The sequence below is a fragment of the Panthera onca genome, chromosome B4 (assembly GCF_046562875.1).
Source record: "Panthera onca isolate mPanOnc1 chromosome B4, mPanOnc1 haplotype 2, whole genome shotgun sequence".
In the NCBI taxonomy this organism is placed as follows: Eukaryota; Metazoa; Chordata; class Mammalia; order Carnivora; family Felidae; genus Panthera; species Panthera onca.
In genome coordinates, this window is record NC_138345.1 from 25544438 (window position 1) to 25567056 (window position 22619).

Below are 22619 nucleotides of genomic sequence, written 5' to 3' on the forward strand. Positions count from 1 at the left end.
ACATGGAAGAGGGTAGGAATGGTGGAGATGCAGTTGAGCACTAAATGGACTTGTGGGGCATTCCATGGGAAGGAGGGAGCCATGGGCATAGAGAGGGGAGAAACATTACTCTCACATCAGGGGAGACCATGCAGGGAAGAGAAATCCCAATAACATTTGGCTTTGAAAACCAGAGGGGCTGAATCTTGTGAGTTCTTACAACCAGTAGAACTTAAAACCTGGAATTTTAAAAATCATCAGCTCAGTTTTCAGGGAGCTGGGAGGGTAAGAAGAAACTGGGTCCTTGCCCTTAAAGAGACAGGAGATAGAGGGTAGAACCAGTAGTTTGAAAAATGCTTAGGGCTAGAGGAGAGAGTGGTTTACTCATCTCAGAGTGTGTCCAGGAGGGACAGAGATTGGTGGGGGACTCCTCCAGGAACAAAGGAGCTGGCAAATGCCACTTTCCTCCTCTACCCCCCAGCCTAGATACCCAGCTACTTCTGGGAACCAGTGCCAAGACTTGCCACCTAACTTGCTTGCACTGTAGCCTGCCAGCCCCTCACCCCAGCTCCCGTATTGCCCTTTTGTGGATCCACCCCTCCAGACTGAACTGCTTCAGTCCTGGTGCTGCAGGGCCCCTCCCACAGGGGACTACCAGCCCACAAACATTGCTAACCCTGCCTCTCTAGCCCCTATGCATGTTGTGGCTCCACCCCTTCCAAAACGCTCTTGGCCAGATCCATCAAAGCAGTACCAAAAGCCTGGCACTGTGCAAGTAGCCCATACAAGGGCCAGCACCACTCCAAAGTGAGTCCTGCCCCAGGGAGAGGGGGAGATAACCACATACACCAGACTGACTGTGGCCCCAACAGTGGACTGGGGCAGACAGCTGGTCTGACTGCAGGCCCTGCCCACCACCCGTCTCAGGGGACAGCATAGGGAAAGTGCCCTGTAGTTTGGCACTACTTCATCTCTGGCAAATACCTGGTCTGGCCCAACTAAAGCCCAAGGTAGCCCCAGAATGGCCCACTAACACAGGGACCAGACCCAGCCCACAGCAGACAAAGAGAACCATTACACATGACTGGACTGAAGGTAAACACAGCTCAGCCCACAATAGTAACACACATAGGAGGTACCCTGAAGTGCCATTTTCTAGTGAAAAGGAGACATTGCACTGTGGGGAACTACAGGACCTATTCTTCACAAAGCCACTACTTTCAAGAACAGGAGATGTAGCTAACTTTCCTAACACGTAGAAACAGACATAGCAATAGATAAAATGAGGAGACAGAAGAATATGTCCCACATGAAAGAATAGAACAAAATCATAGCAAGAGACCTAAGCAAAATGGAGGTAAGTAATATGTCTGGAAAAGAATTTAAAGTAATGGCCATAAAGATACTCACTAGACTTGAGAAAAGAATGGAGGACCTCAGAAGAGACCCTCAAAAAAGAGAAGACATAAAAAAGAACCAATCTGAGATGATAAACTCAATAAATGAAATTAAATATAGACTACCTTCGGGGTGCCTTGGTGACTCAGTTGGTTAAGCTTCTGGCTTTGGCTCAGGTCATGATCTCGATGGTTCATGGGTTCAAGCCCCATATTGGCTCTCTGCTGTCAGCACGGAGCCAGCTTTGGATCCTCTGTCTCCCTCTGTCTCTCCTCCTCCCCCGCCCCTTGCACACTCCCTCTTTCTCTCTCAAAAATAAACATTAAAAAAACAGACTACCTGAAATAAATAGTATACAAGAGAAAGCCAAAGAATGGATCAGTGACCTGGAGGACAGAGTAATGGAAAATAGTCAAGCTGAGCAGGTGAGAGGGAAAAATATGCAAAATGAGAATAAACACCATCAAGCATAATAATAGTCACATTATAGGAATCCTAGAATGAGAAACGAGAGAAAAGGGAGCAGAAAATTTATTTGAAGAAATAATAGCTGAAAATTTTCTGAATCTGGAGAAGGAAACAGAAATCCAGATCTAGGAAACACAGAAAACCCCCAACAAAATCAACCCAGAGAGATCCATACCAAGACACAAAGTAAATGAAATAGCAAAAAATAGTGATAAAGAGAGAATTTTAAAAGCAGCAAGAGAAAAGGAAAGCAGTTACATACCAGGGAAACGCCATAAATCTGTCAGTGGATTTTTCAGCAGAAACTTTACAGGCCAGAAGGGAGTGGGGCAGGATATATACAAAGTACTGAAAGGAAAAAAATCTTCAGGTAAGAATACCCTATCCATCAAGGCCATCATTCAGAATAGAAGGAGAGACAGAGTTTCCCAGACAAACAAAAGTTAAAGGAATTCCTGACCACTAAACCAGGAGCAAAACTAGCCACTTTCCCATCACACATGGTGCCATTGGCCTTCCCAAAACCACAGTCCAGCTGCCCTCCTGCTCAAGTCAGTGTGCACTGCTGCCTGCTCATGACAAGTCAACACACCTTCACCTCAGATCAACAGGGACTCAAACTGAGACTGTCCCCCCTCAAATTATAGACCCTGTACTGAACTTTGTGCATAACAGTGGGTATAATTATAACAGAAGGAAGCAACTCAAATGGTGATGCCAATTCTCTGGAATATATAATGGACAAAAAGAGTGTGCTGGGCTCAGAACATCTTCAACAAGCATATCAAAGAACAATACATTCCGGTTATTAAAAGAAACCACCACCACCCACACACAAAAACAAACAGTAAAAACCACTATGGTACTGGCATAAGAAAATCGACATAAACATCAATAGAACAGTATAGAGATCCCAGATAAATGCATGATTATATGGTCAATTAACCTTTGACAAAGTAGGAAAGAATCTGCAATGGGAAAGACAGTCTCTTCAACAAGTGGTGTTGGGAAAACTGGGCAGCAACATGCAGAAGAATGAAACTGGACCACTTTCTTACGCCATAAATAAATTCAAAATGGATTAAAGTCTTAAATGTGTGACCTGAAACCCTCAAAATCCTAGAAGAGAGCACAGGCAATAATTTCTGATATCATCTGTAGCAACATTTTTCTGGATATCTCCTAAGGCAAGGAAAACAAAAGCAAAAGTAAACTATTGGGACTACATCAAAATAAAAAGCTTCTGCACAGTGAAGGAAACAATCAGCAAAACAAAAAGCCTACTGAATAGGAGAAGATATTTGCAAATGACATATTCAGTAAAGAGTTAGTATCCAAAAATACGTAATTTATACAACTTAACACCAAAAAACCCCAAATAACCCAACTAAAAAATGGGCAGAAGACATGAACAGACATTTCTCCAAAAACATCCAGATGGTCAACAGACACATGAAAAGATGCTCAACATCTCTCAACATCAGGGAAATGAAAAATCAAAACCACAATGAGTTATCACCTCACACCTGTCAGAATGGCTGAAATCAAACACAAGAAACAAATGCTGGTGAGGATGTAGAGAAAAAGGAACGCTCTTGCACTATCGATGGGAATTTAAACTGGTGCAACCACTCTGGAAAACTGTATAGAGGTTCCTCAAAAAAGTAAAAATAGAATTACCATATGATCCAGTAATGCCACTACTGGGTATTTATCCAAAGAATAGGAAAACACTAATTTGAAAAGATACATGCACCCCTGTGTTTATTGCAGCATTATTTACAATAGCTAAATTATGGAAGCAGCCTGTGTCCATTGACAGATGAATAGATAAGGAAAATGTGGTATACAATGGAATATTACTCAGTTATAAAAAAGAATGACGTCTTCCTAGTTGCATCAACGTGGATGGTTGTAGAGAGTATAATGCTAAGTGAAATAAGACAAAGACAAATACCATATGATTTCACTTACATGTGTAATTTAAGAAACAAAACAAACAAAAAGACTCTGAACTATAGAAAACAGAGATGGTTATACGAGGAGATGTGGGGGTGGGGGATTGGTGGGAGAAATAGGTGAAGGGGATTAAGAGTACACTTATGTGGTGAGCACAGAGTAATGTATAGAAGTGCTGAATCACTATATCATACTCCTGAAACTAACACTGTAGGTTAATTACACTAGAATTAAAATTTGAAAACTCCAGTTTTATACGGTAAATAAGTTTAGATATCTGTTGTACAATATTGTGCCTATAGAGGATGCTACTATATCGTACACCTACAGGTCTGTTAAGAAGATAGACCTTATATTGAGTGTTGTTACCGTGATAAAATAAAAAGGGAGAGAGATGTTAGAGTGAAGCTAAGAGATTTGATAGGATTCAGTGGCAGAATGTATGTAGGGGGTGAACATCCTAGTTTTCTATTTCCGCATAACACTCTGCCACAGAGTTAGCAGTTTTGAACAATGATCATTTTTAGCTCACATTTCTGTAGGTCAGAAGCCCAGGCGTGGTGTGGCTGAGTTCTCTGCTCAGGGTCCCATAAGGCCAAAGTCAAGGTAACAGCGGTGCTTACTGCTCATTTCTTCAGGGTCCATTTACAAGTTCGTGTGGTTGTTGAAAAAATTCAGTCCCTCACGATTGTAGGACTGCCATTGCAATCCTAGCTTTCTTCTGTCAGCCAGGGGCTACTTTCAGCTCCTAGAAGTCACCTGCGTTCATTGACGTGTGGTCCCCTCCGTCTTCAGAGCCAGAAACAGAGAATCTCCTTAGTGTCAGATCCTTCTCACACTTCAAATCTTTTTCTTTCTTTCCTTCATTTTTTTCTTTCTTTTCTTTTTTTCAGGAAAAGTTTAGTCCCTTTTAAGGCCATGCCTGATTAGGCCAGAATAATCTACTTAAAATCAACTGATTTTGGGGGCGCCTGGGTGGCGCAGTCGGTTAAGCATCCGACTTCAGCCAGGTCACGATCTCGCGGTCCGTGAGTTCGAGCCCCGCGTCGGGCTCTGGGCTGACGGCTCAGAGCCTGGAGCCTGCTTCCGATTCTGTGTCTCCCTCTCTCTCTGCCCCTCCCCCGTTCATGCTCTGTCTCTCTCTGTCTCAAAAATAAATAATCGTTAAAAAAAAAAGTTAAAAAAAAACAACTGATTTGGAATCTTGGTTACAAACGCCACATGCTTTTAGAGCAGCACCTACATTAGTGTTTGATTGAAAAACTGAGGGAAGGTGTTTGTACACCAAAGGGTGGAGGTTCTGGGGGTCATCTCTTAATTCTGCCTATGACAGTGAAGAGTAAGGAGGGGTTAGTGTAGACTGGGAGAGTCTAACTGGACATATTGGAGGGACTGTGGAGCCATTAACTATGGCTGAGAATACAGAAAGCAGAGGGATTTTGGTAGGAAGGTGAGTTCAAATTTAGGTACGTGAGGTAAAGAGTTTGACAGAATAAAATCTCAACTAAGTAATATTTTGCATATAAGAATGTCTCCTGCCAGCCTTACAAGGGCTGAGCCCCCATAGTATTTTCTTTTCTTTTTTTTTTTTTTTAGGAATATTAAAGCTACTGGTGAAAAAGACACAAGTTATGAAGAGGAACTGATCTTTCGGGACTATGAGGATGAAAGAAGTCTACTTTATAAAAATATTTTGTTCATCTCAGCTATGTGAAAGTTCTAAAGAATATTCTCTAACTCATGATGGGTTATATAAAATGTGCCCAAAAAGGAGGGCTTGATTTTTATTGTCTATTTCTTGAGAGAAGCTGGTCCCACGTTTTCGTTACAGTTGGTATTTCTACCTCACGGCAGGAATGGCAGTCTGCTGGATACCTTGCGTATTTCTACCACCTGAAGATCTCCATGTGGAAAGTTCCAAGGTTAATTTTCCTTCTTCCTGAAGAACCTGTCCGTAAGTCTAAAACACCCACTACCCGGGATAGCACTTCTAGAGACTACCAAGGGGTCTTCCGTTGTCCAGTCAAATAAGTTTTCACTGTTTCTCCTACCTTTCCACAAATTATTGAGCTACCAGGCTTTGCCGTGGGGGAGAGGCACCCACTGTGGCCAAACCTTTTCTGCATTCATCCTACAGAGATTGGGATACAGGGGCAGACAAACTTAAGGGCAGATAAATACAATGTATCTGACCAGTGTTCCAGAGATATGTGTGGGGTGCCAGAGAGCTCCGAGGTCGGAAATGAAGGTCAAAATCCCGCCAATCACAAAATACTCTGTATACTAGGATTGGGTTGTTTTGTGTTGTGTTGTGTTGAAGACAGATGCCTGACACAGTCTTTATGAGTGTGTGTGGTTTTTTATTCTTTCAGAATTTGTCTCACTTTTTACAGCTTTATCGAGGTAAAAATATTAAATTAACATTTAAAGTGTAATGTAATCCGCTTTGACAAATGTACTACCTGTGAAATTATTACCCTAATTAAAAATAATGAATATATCCATTGGTCCCAAAAGTTTCCTCACACCTTTCATAGTACTTCTCTTCCTTCCCCAAACTCTGGCAGTCACTGATCTGCTGTCATTATAAATTATTTGGAACTTTCAAAAAATGGAACCATACATGATGTTCTCTTTTCTTGTCTAGCTTTGTTCATTCAGCATAACGGTTTTAAGATTCTTCCATATTGTTACATGTTTCATTAGTGTACTTTTTTTTTTTTATTCTGGAGTTCTGTTCCCTTGTATGGATATATTAGAATTAGTTTATCCTTCTGCCCACTGATAGACATGTAGGCTGTTTCCAGTGTGGGGATATTACAAATAATCCTGATGTGGACATTTGTGTATAAGTGTTTATGTGAACATATGATTTTATTTCCCTTTGGTGAATATCAAGAAGTGGAATGATAAAAGTACACTTAACTTGAGAAACTTCAAAATTGTTTCCTAAAGTGGCTTACCATTCTTCCTTCCCTTCAGCAATGTTCCAGTTGCTTTACATCCATGCCGTAACATGGCATGGTCAGTCTTTTTCATTTTAGCCAGCCTAACTGGCTGTATAGAAACTGTGGTTTCTTTCAATTTGCATTTCCCCGTTGACTAGTGATGTTAAGCATCTCTTATGTGCTTATTAGCTATTTATAGATTTTCTTTTGTGAAGTGTTCACATTTTTGGCCCATTTTTAAAATTGCGTTGGAAGATATCACAAGGATTTAAGCAAGAGAATATCCTAATCAAATTTATGTTTTAGAAAAATCACCCAAGCTGGGAATATCGAGGATGAATCACAGCAGGGCCAGACTGTAGAAGAGGGGCCAACTGGAGGGGTGGAGGGGGATTGGAATAGGTCCAGCAAAGGATGCTAAAATACTTGGCAGTGGGTTAAGAAGAGACATCTCTGAAACAACTGACAGGTGCTAGTGACCATTTTTATATATGAGGGTTAATCAAGGAAATCTGATTCAGGTAGAATTTAATTTTTTTTTTTTTAACGTTTATTTATTTTTGAGACAGAGAGAGACAGAGCATGAACAGGGGAGGGTCAGAGAGAGAGGGAGACACAGAATCCGAAACAGGCTCCAGGCTCTGAGCTGTCAGCACAGAGCCCGACGCGGGGCTCGAACTCACGGACCGTGAGATCATGACCTGAGCTGAAGTCGGACGCTTAACCGACAAGCCACCCAGGCGCCCCTGATTCAGGTAGAATTTAAAAGGAAAACCACCACCACCAAATACCTGTAGCACTCACAATGTACCAAGCACAGTTCTGAGCATTGTCACAAATATTAACTCAGGATTGATATTCATAACAATCCTAATGAGGATTATCCACACTTTACAGAGGAGGAAACCAAGGCAGAGAGTGAAAAGGTATCGTGCCTGTAACATATAAACAAAAAATCACAATGAGTGTGATTAAGTGTATAGAAGATGATATGGTTTAAAGGATAGTAAAACATGGTTTTGGAACCAAGCATCTTGGAGTTTAAATGCTGTATCTACTATATACTGGGGGATGACCTTGGGCAAGTTTCTTAGACTCTGTGCATCTCTCTTATTCGTAAAACAAGGATACTGCTTTTGTTCAGACTGTTGTGGGCAGTAAATGAGGTGGCTTGTTAAAAGTTCCTAGAATAGGGGCACCTGGGTGGCTCAGGCAGTTCAGTGTCCCAACTGTTGATTTTAGCTCAGGTCATGATCTCACAGTTTGTGAGATCAGGCCCCACATCGGGCTCTGTGCTGACAGCACAGAGCCTGGGAGCCTGCTTAGGTTTCTCTGTCTCCCTCTCTCTCTGCCCCGCCTCCCACTCGTGTGTGCATGCCCTCTTTCTCTCTCTCTCTCTCAAAATAAATAAATAAGCTTTTTAAAAAGTTCTTAGGACAAAATAGGTGCCCAGTGAATGTTAGTGCTCATCCTTTGTTCCGATAAGTATAGTCATAGAGTGAGTGAGATTTTCAGGGAAAGCCTGTAGAAGAGAAGGATGGAAAAGGACGGAAACCTAAGCAATGGTGTCTTGGTGACAGCATAGGGGGAGTTAAGGGAAAGGAACTGGGAGAACATGTGTGAACACTGACGTTCATAATAGATCAGGATTCCAAAATTGGGCACAGATTAACGCCATGCATCGCCAGGAAGGGCACACAGTTTGTGAAATCTGCCTTACCACTTCAGATGCACTTGTTACCAAGTAAAGCACTTTTAGAATATATTGTAACCAAAATTGAGATGTGCTATTTGTGAGACATTTATTCATCTTTTAAAAACTGAACTGTAAATGTAGAACGGTCTAAACAAAAAAATAATTTGAATAATCCAGAAAGGGATGTACTGGAAAGCGAGACTCTCCAGTACCTGTACCTTCCCCGGGTGCACTGCCTGTACTAGAAGGTTTGGACCTTTCCATATCATTTTATGTATATGCATTTTGTAGCACTCTTCAGGTCAATATATACACATTATTTAATAAGTACATTATAATAAGATAATACCAAAAAACCTCCTTATATTTTTAAATAGTGGCATAATAATTAAAAGAATATTACCATTTATCATTCTCTTACTGATAATAGGGTTGATTATATTTTTTTCTATAATAAATTCTACTTAAATTCTAATAAATTAACCTTCCAGTATAAATATGAACGTGCAAATGAAACTGTTTGGTCTAAGGACATGTGTATTTTAAATTTTGATAGAACTGCAAAATTACCCTCCAAAAAATGTTTTAGCAATTTGAAGCCCATAATAGCTAATATTTATTGAACATTCACCAGATACAAATACCACATAGAGGGCTTTATGTAGAGCATCTCAACAAACTCTTTTGGACCCATCCTATTATTACTACTTCCATCTTATAAATAAAGAAATGAAGGCCCAGGAAGGATAAGTAAATGGAATGAGGTGACATAGATAAGTACGATAGCAGTGATTTGAACCCAAATCTTTATCATTTAGCATTGTCTGTAAATTGTTCTCATTCTTTTACTGATCACTGTTGGTTTTATTCATGCCTTTTTCATAAATTCATTTTCAACTGCTAGAGTTCATCTTTCAGTCTTTCTTCCTGGAAGAATATAGGGGTGGTAAATATGTCTAAGTTCTTGTATGTCTAAATGAATTCATTTTATTGTCACTCTTGAATGATAATCTGGGTTATAGAATTTTCAGCTTATACTCATTTTTCCCACATTACATAATGTGTCCTTTGCCATATGATACCCTGTTGCGCATGAGATGTTTGATGCCCAACAGATTCCTTTTCGCTCCCTCCCTACCTCTCCTCCTTCTCTTCCTCCCCCTCCTCCTCCTCTTTTCCTTCTTCTCCTTCTTTCTCTCTCTTTTCTTTTTCTTTCTTTCTTTCTTTCTTTCTTTCTTTCTTTCTTTCTTTCTTTCTTTCTCATTATGGGATTCTTTCTCTGTTGATAAGGTTTACAAATTTACAAAATAAATATCTGGATCTTTAAATCTGAAGACCTATCTTTAATTTAGAGAAGGATTTATATCATGTCTTAATATAATTTTCTCCTAATGGGAGACCCTACTAGGTAGATAGATACTGGCTGTCTTGGATCTGTTTTCCACATCTCCACACTTTTTTTTTCTCAGTTTGCATCCCTATCCTTTTAAAATTATGTTCTAGGAAAATCTATTAGCTTGATTTTTTTAACTTAATGTTTAGGTCTGCAGTAATGTCTGTCTTTTTATTCGATCTTATTAGATGTTTTCTGAAACTATTCCTAACTTTAAAGATATTTTCTTCTTCAGCAGCCTGTTTATAGCAGCAGGATCCGCAAGGATGCTAGTGTATGCTCAGTTATATATACATCATATCAAAATATACTATTAACACAGGATGCACAGTGAAACGAAAAGGGTGCAAAAGAGGTGGGATTTGAATGGCTATGCATCCAGTAATCAACCCTACCATACTCAGCGATCCCTTTCTATAGGACAAATTTTGTATTATCCCTTTTGCACTCCTGACATGAAATCCATAGACAGTGTAACCTGCAGAATTAAGAAGAAATTCCACTGTAAGGTAAAGAAGAAAGGAAAGGGAAGCATTTGAGAACAGAATATACCTTTTGATACGTGCACACTCAAGCAGCCCTTCTCTAAAGATGGCAGTAGTCAAATGCACGCAGTCACTGCACATGCCACATGAGTGAGACGCAGGTGTCACAAGTGGTATTGCCATTAGTGACGTGAGGTTCCAGAATGGTGAAAAACTCATACTGTGTTCTGAAAAAATCAAGTTCAATCTTCCTTTGATTCACATGGTAGTGGATTCATGGAGAACTCAGTGTACATTACAACCTAGCCAAAACACCACTCGTCATCTGTTCCCAAGTGGCTTGAGCCGATGTTTATTTTTATTTGTTTCTTTCCTCAGAAAAGCTTTTAAGGCAAATTTCCTGGAGCTCAGTTTTAGTCATATTTCATAGACTGATAGCTTCATTATTTTCTGAATAATCTGCAGTTTCATTTTTACTTCCTCGATGGCTAGAATACTTAAAACTTATTTACAAAATTTTTCTAGGTGGTTTTTTCCCTTTCGTTTCTATTTGTCATTCATTTTCAGTTCCATTGGACTGTGGAGATAAAATGCCATTGACACTATTTAAGGATTTTGGAATTTAATGAGGTTTTCCTTGTGGCTTACTTTGGGGTTGGGTTTCGTAAATGCTCGGTGGGGCTCTTGAAGAGAAGGTGTGATTTCAGTTTGCAGGACAAAGCATTCTTTCCGTGGCTATGAGACCAGCCTAAGAAATTAGGAAAATCAGGGGCGCCTGGGTGGCGCAGTCGGTTAAGCGTCCGACTTCAGCCAGGTCACGATCTCGCGGTCCGTGAGTTCGAGCCCCGCGTCAGGCTCTGGGCTGATGGCTCGGAGCCTGGAGCCTGTTTCGGATTCTGTGTCTCCCTCTCTCTCTGCCCCTCCCCCGTTCATGCTCTGTCTCTCTCTGTCCCAAAAATAAATAAAAAACGTTAAAAAAAAAAAAAAAAAAAAAGAAATTAGGAAAATCAGACCTTCTACAACTATTTTTCTTCACAATTTAAGAGAAGTGTTTGAAAAATAACCGAATAATGTGGTTTTGTTGATTATAATTCTCAAGGGTTTGCCTATGTCTTCAATGCTCTTCCTTTTGTGGCTTGCACCATTGATTACTATAGGAGAACGTTTTGTTCCAAGTAATAAACATGGAATTCAATGCTGATATGATTATTATTGTCTCTTTTGCTTTCTTTTTGTTTGCATCTGCCTGGCTTATTGTTGCCAGTCCTTTTACTTATGCTCTATAGCTTCTCTTTAACATTTACAGTAATTATATTGTTCTGTAACTACAGTTATTCAAATATATTCCTATTTAGATCTTTTCTGTGTTATATATTAATAATTAGAATGCCTAGGGCAGAGTAAAGACTGAACAGATGGAATCTTTGGTATTATTGTTGCCTAATCAAGTTAAAAGATATTATTTTGTTTAAAATGGTAGACTCACAAGCATGATAAATTTGTAAATCCAAAAACATTAGAACAATTTTCTTCAAACTTTAATTTTAAGGTTAAAATTTCATCCATATTATGGGGGAAAAAAGTGGAACCCAAGAAAAATAAAATTTAAATATAGTCTCTTGCTTTGGCCCATCCTATAGTTTCCAGAGATTACTTTCTTCAGATTAAAAAAAAAAAAAAGTTTATTCACTTATTTTGAGAGAGAGAGAGAAAGTGTGAGCAGGAGAGGGGCAGAGAGAGTGGAGGAGAATCCTGATGTGGGGCTTAAATCCATGAACCGTGAGATCATGACCTGAGCTGGAGTCAGACACTCAACGGACTGAGCCACCCAGGTACCCCCAGGACACACTATTATAATACCATTGACTATATTCTTTGTGCTGTGCCTTTCATCCCTGCGACCCATACATTCCATAACTAGAAGCTGGTATCTCCCACACCCTCCCCTCTGGCAACCATCAGTTTGTTTTATGTATTTATGGTCTATTACACCTTTTTGTTTATTTTATTCATTTTTTTTAGATTCCATGTAAGTGAAATCAGATTGTATTTGTCTTTGTCTGACTTATTTCACTTAGCATAATACCCTCTAGGTCCATCTGTGTTGTCCAAAGTGACAAAGTATCACTTTATTTTTACGGTTGTGTGTGTGTGTATAGCACATCACCTTTATCCATTCATGTATTGATGGACACTTTAGTTGCTTCTGTACCTTGGCTATTGTAAATAATGCAGTAAACATAGGGGTTTATATATATGCATCTATATAAATACATATATTTTTCTCAAACCAGTGTTTTCATTTGCATTTGGTAAATACCCCTTAGTGGAATTTCTGGATCATATGGTGTTTCTATTTTTAATTTTTTGAGGAATCTCCATACTATTTTCCACCGTGGCTGCACCAATTTACATTCCCGCCAATTGTGCATAAGTGTTCCTTTTTTTCCCCACATCCTCACCAACACTTGTTGTTTCTTATCTTTTTGATTCTGGCCATTCCTACAGATGTAAGGTGTTATCTCATTGTGGTTTTGATTTGTTATTTCTCTGATGATTAGTGATGATGAGCATCTTTTCATGTGTCAGCCATCTGTAAGTCTTCTTTGGAAAAATGTCTATTCAAGTCCTCTGCCCATTTTTTATTGGATTGTTGTGATTTTTTTTTTTTTTTGGTGTTTAGTTGTCTAAGTTATTTATGTATTTTGGATATTAACCCCTTATCAGATATATCATTTGCAAATATCTTCTCCCATTTGATAGGTTGCCTTTTTGTTTTGTTGATGGTTTCCTTTACTGTGTAAAAGCTTTTTATTTTTATATAGTCCCAGTAGTTTATTTTTGCTTTTGTTTCCCTTGCCTGAGGAGACGTATCTAGAAAATTGTTGTTAAAACTGATTTCAAATTACTACCTATGTTTTCTTTTAGGAGTTTTATTATTTCATATCTCACATTTAGGTCTTTAGTTCAGTTTGAATTTTATTTTTGTGTATAGCTTAAGAAAGTGGTTCAGTTTCACTCTTTTGCACGTGGCTGTCCAATTTTCCCAGCACCATTTGTTGAAGAGACTGTCTTTTCCCCATTGGATATTCTTGCCTCCTTTGTTGCAGATTAATTGGCCATATGAGTGTGAGTATACTTCTGGGCTCTCCAGTTTGTTCTATAAAATCATTTGTTTCTGATCCTGTAAAAAGTGCTGTCGGTATTTTGATAGGGATTACACTGAATCTGTAGATTGCTTTGGATGTATTGGTTCTTTCCATTTGTGTCATCTTTAATCTCTTTCATCCATGTTTTATGGTTTTCCACGTACAGGTCACTCACTCCTTAGTTAAGTTTGTACCGAGGTATTTTCTTCTTTTTGGTGCAATTGCAGATGGAGTTGTTTTCTTAATATCTCTTTCTGCTACTTTGTTATTAGTGTTAAGAAACACAGGTGATTTCTGTGTATTAATTTTGTGTCCCGTGTCTTTATTGAATTCATTGATTATTTCTAATAGTTTTTTGGTGGGGTGCTTAGGGTGTTCTATGTATAGTATGATGTCATCTGCAGATAGTGACCGTTTTACATCTTCTTTAGCAATTTGGATACCTTTTATTTCTTGTTGTTGTAGCTAGTACTTGTTGAATAAAAGTGGTGAGAGTGGGGGGCACCTGAGTGGCTCAGTCAATTAAGCATCTGACTCCCAATTTCAGCTCAGGTCATGATCTCACAGTTCAGAGCCTGCTTGGGATTCTTTGTCTCTGCCCCTCCCCTGCTCTCTCAAAATAAATATTTTTTTAAAGTACTGAGAATGGACATCCTTACGTTATTCCTAAACCAAGGGGAAAAGCACTTAGTTCTTCACCATTGACTACGATGTGGCTGTAGGTTTTTCATATATGTATGGCCTTATTCATTTTGAGGTATGTTCCCTCTAAACCTACATCACTGAGAGTTTTTTAACATGAATTGAATGTTGAATTGTGTCAAATGCTTTTCCACATTTATTGAGATGATACGATTTTTATGGTTCCAGAGTGCTTTCAAGTTCAATGTGTCACTCCAGGGAATGTGACAGCTGTGCAGAAAAACAGCCTTTGGTAAGTGAAAGTGAATAGTGGGAGTCACCTGAGTTACTCATGGATGCTGTTTACCATTAGGAGTGCTTTCAGCACCAATAGCCCAATAGTGACTTAAGCCATTAGAACACTTATTCTTACCAGCTTTATTAAAATACAGTTGACTTATAGCATTGCATAAGTTTAAGGTGTACAATGTGATAATTTAATACATTTATATATTGTGAGACCACAATAAGGTTGGCTAACACTTCCATCACCTCATATAATTACCTTCTTTTGTGTGTTTGGTGATAAAATGTACTCCTAGCAAGTTTCAAGTACATAATACAGTATCGTTAACTATAGTTGCTGTGTTGATACTACACTTGATTCCCAGAGTTTATTCATCTTATAACTGGAAGTTTGTAGCCTTGACCGTCATCTCCCTATTTCCCTACCCTCCAGCCCCTGGAAACTACCATTTACTTTCTGAGGTTGCCTCCTTTCTGAGGTTAGATTCCATATATAAATGAGAACATACAGTTTTTGCCTTTCTCTGACTTACTCCACTTAGCAAAAGGCCCTCAAAGTCCATCCATGTTGTTGGGAAAGGCAGAATGTCCGTCTTTTTTCTAGCTGAGTAATTTGGGTGTGTGTGCTTCCCCAATTCTTTATCTGTTCCTCTGCTGATGGACCTGTTTCCTTGTCTTGCCTATTCTGAGTAAGGCTGCAACGAACGTGGGAGTGCAGATGTCCCTTTGAGACAGTGATTTCTTTCAGATAAATACCTAGAACTGGGATTGCTGGATTATATGGAAGTTCTGTTTTTAATTTTTTGAGGAACCTCCATGCCAAATTCCAGAGTGGCTGTACCAGTTTATATTCCTAACAGTCCATGAGAAGAACCTTTATTGAATATTTAGCAATTCGTGGAATGAGGAGGTCCCAGGATCAGTTCAACAGTTCAATGATGTGACAGATTTAGGATCTTTTCTTTTTCCAAAGGTCATCCTCTATCGATTGGCCTTTATGGTCCATTGTCCCCTGGTTTAAGGTTGGGATTATGGCTGTCAAATTGACAAGCATCACAAAATACCCGAAGTATCCCAAACAGAAAGGATGGGGACAGGGGCATAAAAGATCTTTTGCCTCATGCAGTTGTTTAAATCAGGGGGACAAGTCTTATTCGCAGCTTCTCCAACAGATGTTAGCTGGAATTGGGTAGCACGACCAGCTCCGATTAATCTCTGCAATATGCAGATTGTCCTGATTCATCACTACGGGCCGGGATTCAGGCAGACTAAACAAAAATTGCATATTATGCTACACAGGTATACTTCTGGTAATAGCCACCTTTTGTGGATTAGCCTGTTCACACAGGCATAGGTACATCAAGTTCTGATTAAAGCAACAGAACAGTGTTTTGAGAAAATTATGAACTGTACGCGTAAAAAGGATAAACCCTCTCCAAATCACCTAATCTCATGTTTCCAGCTCATGTTTCTGGCTCCAGTTATAGCAACACCAGGCAGCACAGGGCAACGAAAATAGCATGGTCGGAGGAAGGCGGACCCTGACCCTGATTCCACGACTTATCACCTGTCACCTTGGAAAAGGTACGTAAGCCCTGCCCCTCAATTTTCTCAGTTGTAAAAGATGAAGATATTATCTTTCATGTTAAGGGAACTGTGAGGACTAAATGAGATAGTGAATGGAAATCATACAGATGTTTGATGACTAGCAAGTACAATTTGGCAGTTCCTGGGCCTGTGTGTAAGACAGCTGTTAGAAAAAATATTTCCTGCCCTCCAGGAGCTTAAGGGTAAGTGGGCAAACATTTGGAAGGGAAGTGTGTTAGAAGAAAGGGCATTAATACAACCAAGGGACATTTCTTTCAAATCGATATAAATTACGTTGCATACCAGTGGCTAAAAATAAAAATTCGTTCACTACCCTACTGAGGATTACTTGATTAGGTCCTGATGTAGCACTTGGAAGTAATGGCTGTTTTCTAAATAATAAAACGGTCATAGAAATTATGAGGAAACTTCCGGCTAATCTGCTAATGGAGCACTGTTTCTATGGGGTGATTATTTATAGAGCTATATTAAAACTGTGTGCTGTGAGAATAATCATTATAAAACAGGAGTTCACAGTTACTAAATACTTCTATCCCAAGTTTTGTTCCAAATACTTTACATGGATCAGCTCTTTCAAGCCCTCAACAATCCCATGAGGTGAGCAGTATGATCATCTCCATTTTTCTGACCAGAAAATGAGGACCAGAGAGGTTACACGACTGCCTCAAGGTTGCAAAGCTGGTCATAGACCAAACCGGAACTGGAACTCAAGGATTCTGGCTCTGGAGCCCATGTTCCTGACAGCTCCACTGTACAGTCTTTGGGTGGAACCAGAGCTGGGATTAGCTGGTTCAGCTGTTGAAGCAAGGACAATACTAATTAGCCTGTCTCTATGAACAGGTGGCAGTTTGTCCTCAGGTACAGCTAAAGAAGAAGGTCTAGTTTTGCTCTACCTGTTCAGGAACAGGATGTGGATAAAGCTTGGATTCCTGATGGGGAGGGGTGGGGGAAGGGATGTTCCCATCACAGATGGGCCCAGATCACCCACCCTCGACCTCTTTAAATGGCTACATTGTACGGGTAGGAGCAAGACTAGCGAATTCCATCTCTTCAACAGCCTTGTTGAAGCCAATAAATATTTGGCTGATTTCAGACATGGCAAGTTCAAACAAAACCTTGATATCAGAGTAGAAAAGAGAATTTGTTCTACCATGGGAAACAGTGTACCAAATACCCAAGTGCAAAAACAACTGTGCAGAAAGAAGACGAGTAACTTGAAGACACTTTATTAAGATCAAAGGTTTTCCATTACATTCATTTATAAATCTTTACTAGTTAAGACGAAAATAAATAATAAAAATCTAGATCTTCGAGAAGCTTTGAATAACAGTTTTTGTAAATCTGCGAAGATGACATGTTTTGTCGATTTTATATTACAATTTAGATACAATCATTATACAATGCCAGGAATGTCAGCCTTACATATATTAACATTTATATGAGGAAGTAAAACAAGGGGGAAGAATATTTCAATTTCACCTTTTTATTTTTAAGCGATTTGATAATCATGGGAGTACAGAATTTCCTTCTTGATCTTGGATTTTAAATCTATGGACTTAAAAATACGAACATTCCTCTTCTCCACTGGTGGCTGACACTCTGTGCTAGGAGCCGGCTGCTCCAAGAACTAGCGCATGAGGAGCCCCACACGCATCTCTGTGGGCGTTGGAGGTCTGGGTGCAGACAGAGTCCAGGGCCTTTTGCTACAATTGTCAACAAGCCCGTGGCCCTGCCTAACTCAGTTTTAACCTAAGCTCTAAGCATCCACGTGGCCATATAAATGTCACTTACAACACCATGTAGACTATCCAATAAAAGATTCCTTATCATTTTTAAAAGAACATTGCTCGGCTCTAGTGTGAAAAGGGAGAACGGTCTGGACAGTTAGATTTTTAAATAACACCCCATTGCTACCGACAGCAAAAAGCACTCAGTTTCCATAACATTACACTTACCCTCTACCTCCACGGTAAAGAATGTGGACTGCCTAAATTATTCAGACCACTGCCTAGATAATTACATGTTTCCCATTACTCTTCATACAGGAAGTCTTGATTTATAGGAAATTTTAGTCTGTGTTCCAAGAGGAATATATTCTACCCAAACTCTCTACGTAAGACTTGTATTTTCTTAGAGCAGCCATATAACTTCACGGCTTTAGCATCAGATCTGGGGACCCTTTTCCCCGCTATCTTAAAAAACTAAATTGTTTGCTATTTAGTTAATAAACATAGAACTCACTATTTGGATCATGTTAAGTAACATTTAGTCTGATTAGTGTGTGTATCAAGGCTATTGCAGTAGAGTTTTTGTCTCTGTTTCTAATGTGAAATCTGACCTGTCTGAAGGAAATCCAGTGGATAATGTTATGTCAAATGTGCCGTGCACATAGAACACGCTTGTGAGTCTGTGTATGAACAAAGGTCAAATATTTACATGGAATGTTGACCCTGACTTATACAACTATTTTAAGTTACGACATCTTTACATACAGTTTACTTTACGAATAGCTCCATTTGATAATTAAAAAAATATGCCTTTCAAATATTTCATAAATATATAAAATTTCACTACATTCTATTTTTCTTTGAACATGACATCTAAACTCTCTTTACAAATCAACAAACAAAATATTTTCTGTTTGGAAGTTACAGATGCAGTGAGTTTTGATTGGCCGGGTCTTACTGCAGGCAAGAATGACATGACATGTTCTCTTATACAACTTATGGTCATTTTACGGTCTTGAGCTACGTGAATTGTTTGAAGTTCAGTAGTAACCAAGAAAAATGAGAGCCCATCTAAATATTTACAATACAAGAGTCTGTCTTAAAAGTCTAGAAAAATGGCAAGATTAGGACGGTATCTGACCAGTGTTAAGAATTATTTTGATGATGCCGAGGTAAGTTAACATTACATGAAAAGTTTTCTAAAATATGTCTTAGTGCAATTTAAATATATGATCAATTGCACAGGTGAAAAATCATCACATTTTTAACTGTATCAGTTAAAACATCTACTTTTAGATGTAATGTAAAACATCTACTTTTAGAATAGGTATCACATTCTTACAATTTATTGGGAAAATCCAAAGCCAGCTAGAATCACCTCTTTGGTGACTCTAGAACTCCTGTTTGAGGATTGACAAATAAAAACGTCCTTTATAATCGTTACTTGCCCCAAGATATTACCATCCTGATAAAGATTAATACCATAAGGAAAGGCTTTTAGTTATGGATATAATCATTTTTAAAAGTCCATCTTCCCTTCTTAAACATTTGAGTCACTGATATGTAGTCATAAAAAGGCCTTCTCAAGCTATAACACGAAGGCCACTGTGAATATATTATATATATGTAAGAAAAAGGTTGCACTTTAAAATAATAAGGGGATGCCTTACTGTTAGCCTGGGTAAATCTATAATGACCCATCCAAAGAAGAGCAAAGATGTCCTGTTTCTTTGGAGCTTTTCAAGGCTGCTAACTTAATACCTTCAACTGCTAACCCACAAACTTGATGGCAGGGCCCACGTCTGAAGCACTGAACTCCAATATCTATTCTCTAGCTATTTCTCTCTAAAACGTCCAACCTCATCTTGGAGCTAGAACTGAATGTTAAAGACAATCAGAAGGTTCAAAGCTCTGCTCAGAATACGGTACTGTGCGGATTTTGATTTTGGATCTTATACTCAAATATTGTGTTTGAAATAAGGCTGTAAAAAGATACAAACAAAACCAGCATTCAGTTTTAACCAAGATTGCACATCTACAACAGTGATATAGATTAAAAAAAAACCCTACCACCAAAATGGTAACTGATTCCATCATGCACTCTACAGAAAAGATGCTCATGGGACCTCCCTTAGTTATGAATGTAACCAGCTCACTGGAACCCAGTGGGTTTCTGTCTCTAACTTGTCAAAAGTTGTCTTTAGCTCATTGAATGCCACGGTGAGGTCATCATTTACTATAATTTTGTCAAAAAGATGGCCATATTGACTTTCCATTATCTGTGCAGATTTAATCATTTCCTGAAAGTCGTCTTCCTACAAGGAAGTAAAAAAAAAAAAAAAAAAAGATTAACCAGGCAATTACATCACTTTACACGGATGTAAACATTTCCACAACTGGTTTACTGAATGCTATTCTGTGTTCATTCTTTCATCTCAGCCACAAATGAAAATGACCCTCTTGAACGACAAGTTCTTCAGAGGTCATAGCTTCTAATACTCTCTCTCTGATCTGTTTGTAACTAAACTGCTCTGACAGAGTCAAAATTCCCACCTTTCCCAAAATTCGGGATTGTCAGTCACTAACTTATCATTACAGGGATGTTTTGCTCAATAGAACATAAAGATCTATTCATAGAAGCACAAAAAAGCCATTACAGTACAATCACTCAAAATGTATGTGCCTGGATACAATCTATCTTTTATCGGTTTTTGGATCACACTGTCTACTACATCTTCCAAAGGCAGTGGCTACTGCATGTAGGATTTTGAGCAGCACTTATGTCTTCTTACTAAGCATCATCGTACTTACCGTAAAGGGCTTTGCAGCACCCTGGTCATCTCTGCTTGAGATAATCTTTGCATTTTTCCTTGTCTCCCTCAAACGCTCTATTGATGGAGGCTTTATAAATATCACGTAGGGCTTAAATTCTAGGGTCCTTAAGTGTTTCACTGTCTGCAAGGAAGAAAAGCAGTTTTCTTACATTTCTTCATAATGTCATGAGTGAATTTTACAGTCAAACTGAAGTTTCTTTCAAAGGAGAAAACTCCTTAAAATTATCTAATTCAGGCCAGTAGCTCTTTCAATATATTATTCAATTAGTTGTTGACAATAAATATTAATATCAATAAATTATATATGAATATATGTTAATGATATTAGTAAGTAATATTATAGAATGTTGAATAAATTATTAATTAATGAATATCAGTATTAATGAATACCCCTGAAAAGATGTCAGAGCACAGAACTTGCCTTTTAAAATGTTTTGAAATGTCATAATACTGAACAGAAGCAGCTAAAAATATCATAAAACTGGTTTTTAAATCAAATACTTAGAAGATGCCGTTGAGTTAAAAAGCTGTCTGCACATGAAAGTCTTCCAAACATCCCATGTAAGCCTTTTCCTGATCTCACACGAGTTCTCCTTTTGTCCTTCTGTCCTTCGGAGTGTCCTAAAAGGGCAAGCTTCCTGCTCTCCATGAAGCTTGTCAACACTTCCCCGTCAATATTTTATATTATTTACACTACGCTTCTGAGGACTCATCTGCAGTCAAGGGGGATTGGTAAAGGGGTGGGAGTTAAGGGATACTCTTGAGCCATAGTCAGAGCCTCCCTAGAATGTGAATACAAATCACAAACTCCCCTGAGGAGTTAGGCAGACAGGTTATGTGGGGTGGGGGTGGGGAGAGATGGGCTGTACGGCTGGTGAGGCTCTGTGGACATACTGCTGGAACCACGCTGAGGGATTTGGACACAACCAGAGCCAGGGCACCGGCAGAGAGGGGTTGTATAAGCAGAAGCATCCTATTCCTCACCGGCGCCCAAGTTAAGGAGTCAATCACCCTACTGATTCTTGGGACTCTTTTTACTTCAGACTCATCTTCCTGAAGAGAAGCCAAGGGCTTCTCTGGGTCATTATGGCTCTTGGAGGTTGTGCACCCTAAGGTGTACCCATCAGTGAAGTGAGAATCTGTGATCCCTGGGCAACAAGGAAGATGCTACGGGTTGGATCTCTGCTGGAGGATATGTGGTTCGACAAGAACTGAATGGCTTCATCCACTGGCACCCTCAGTCCAAAGTGTTCACAAGCGTTCCCAGGATGCTGGCAAAGATCTCCCTGACAGCTGCGAGCACGGTCTCGTTCAGTATAATTCCTGTGAGACGCCCCACAGCTCTACGTGGGGGGCTTACACTTCTAGGATATGTATAGAGTCAAACTCAAAGAAAGAGGGCCAAGAACCAAAATGTCCATTGTAAAAATTGCAAACACTTGTAATAATACATGATACTTAAGAATACAGTATACTTGGGGTGTGCCTGGGTGGCTCAGTCGGTTGAGCGTCTGACTTCAGCTCAGGTCATGATCTCGCAGTTCATGAGTTCAAGCCCTGCATCAGGCTCTGTGCTGACAGCTCAGAGCCTGGAGCCTGCTTCAGATTCTGTCTCTCTCCCTCTCAATCCGCACTAGCCCTGCCCACCTCTCTCATGCTCTCTCTCTCAAAAATAAACATTAAAAACAGTTCGTTGTTCACTTACGTGAGGCTGCACGTCCAACAAACAAACTTTGTTTTTCGCCAGGACAGAACGAACTGAGTCAATACTTGTGCCGTAGTAATTGTTTTTATATTCCCCATATTCAATAAACCTGTAGGAAATCGGACATGTGTCAGAGCCATTTGCGAATTAATTATACACATAAGTGGAAAGACATAATTCATATATATAAACGATATTCTTGCTGAACATGTAATTTTCTTTTACTGTGTTCAATAAAATAAATAGGGCCAAGTACTCCAGAATGTCAATTTAAAAAAATCTTTTATTTTACATTTTCACATCAGTAACACTTGCTTGTATTACACTGAAACAGAAAAAAGTA

At 39.2% G+C, this 22619-nt stretch overlaps 1 protein-coding gene and 1 long non-coding RNA gene across 7 annotated transcripts in view; one reads left to right on the forward strand and one right to left on the reverse strand.

Annotated features, from left to right (window-relative positions):
- Positions 1-22619, forward strand: part of LOC132694990 (uncharacterized) — a 123748-nt gene that overhangs the window by 61145 nt on the left and 39984 nt on the right. For all 5 annotated transcript variants that reach the window (XR_013556924.1, XR_013556926.1, XR_013556925.1 and 2 more), the window contains 3 exons: positions 5659-5758; positions 14346-14409; positions 15865-15986. This is a non-coding gene — a long non-coding RNA (uncharacterized LOC132694990). The remainder of the gene's footprint in view (positions 1-5658; positions 5759-14345; positions 14410-15864; positions 15987-22619) is intronic.
- MPP7 (MAGUK p55 scaffold protein 7) overlaps positions 17121-22619 on the reverse strand; it is a 210770-nt gene continuing 205271 nt past the window's right edge. For both annotated transcript variants that reach the window (XM_078450316.2, XM_078450315.2), the window contains exons 14-16: positions 22277-22385; positions 20549-20692; positions 17121-20052 (exon numbers count right to left, since the gene is read on the reverse strand). In XM_078450316.2, the coding sequence (XP_078306442.1) occupies positions 19873-20052; positions 20549-20692; positions 22277-22385 (433 nt within the window). In that variant the 3' untranslated portion in view covers positions 17121-19872. The remainder of the gene's footprint in view (positions 20053-20548; positions 20693-22276; positions 22386-22619) is intronic.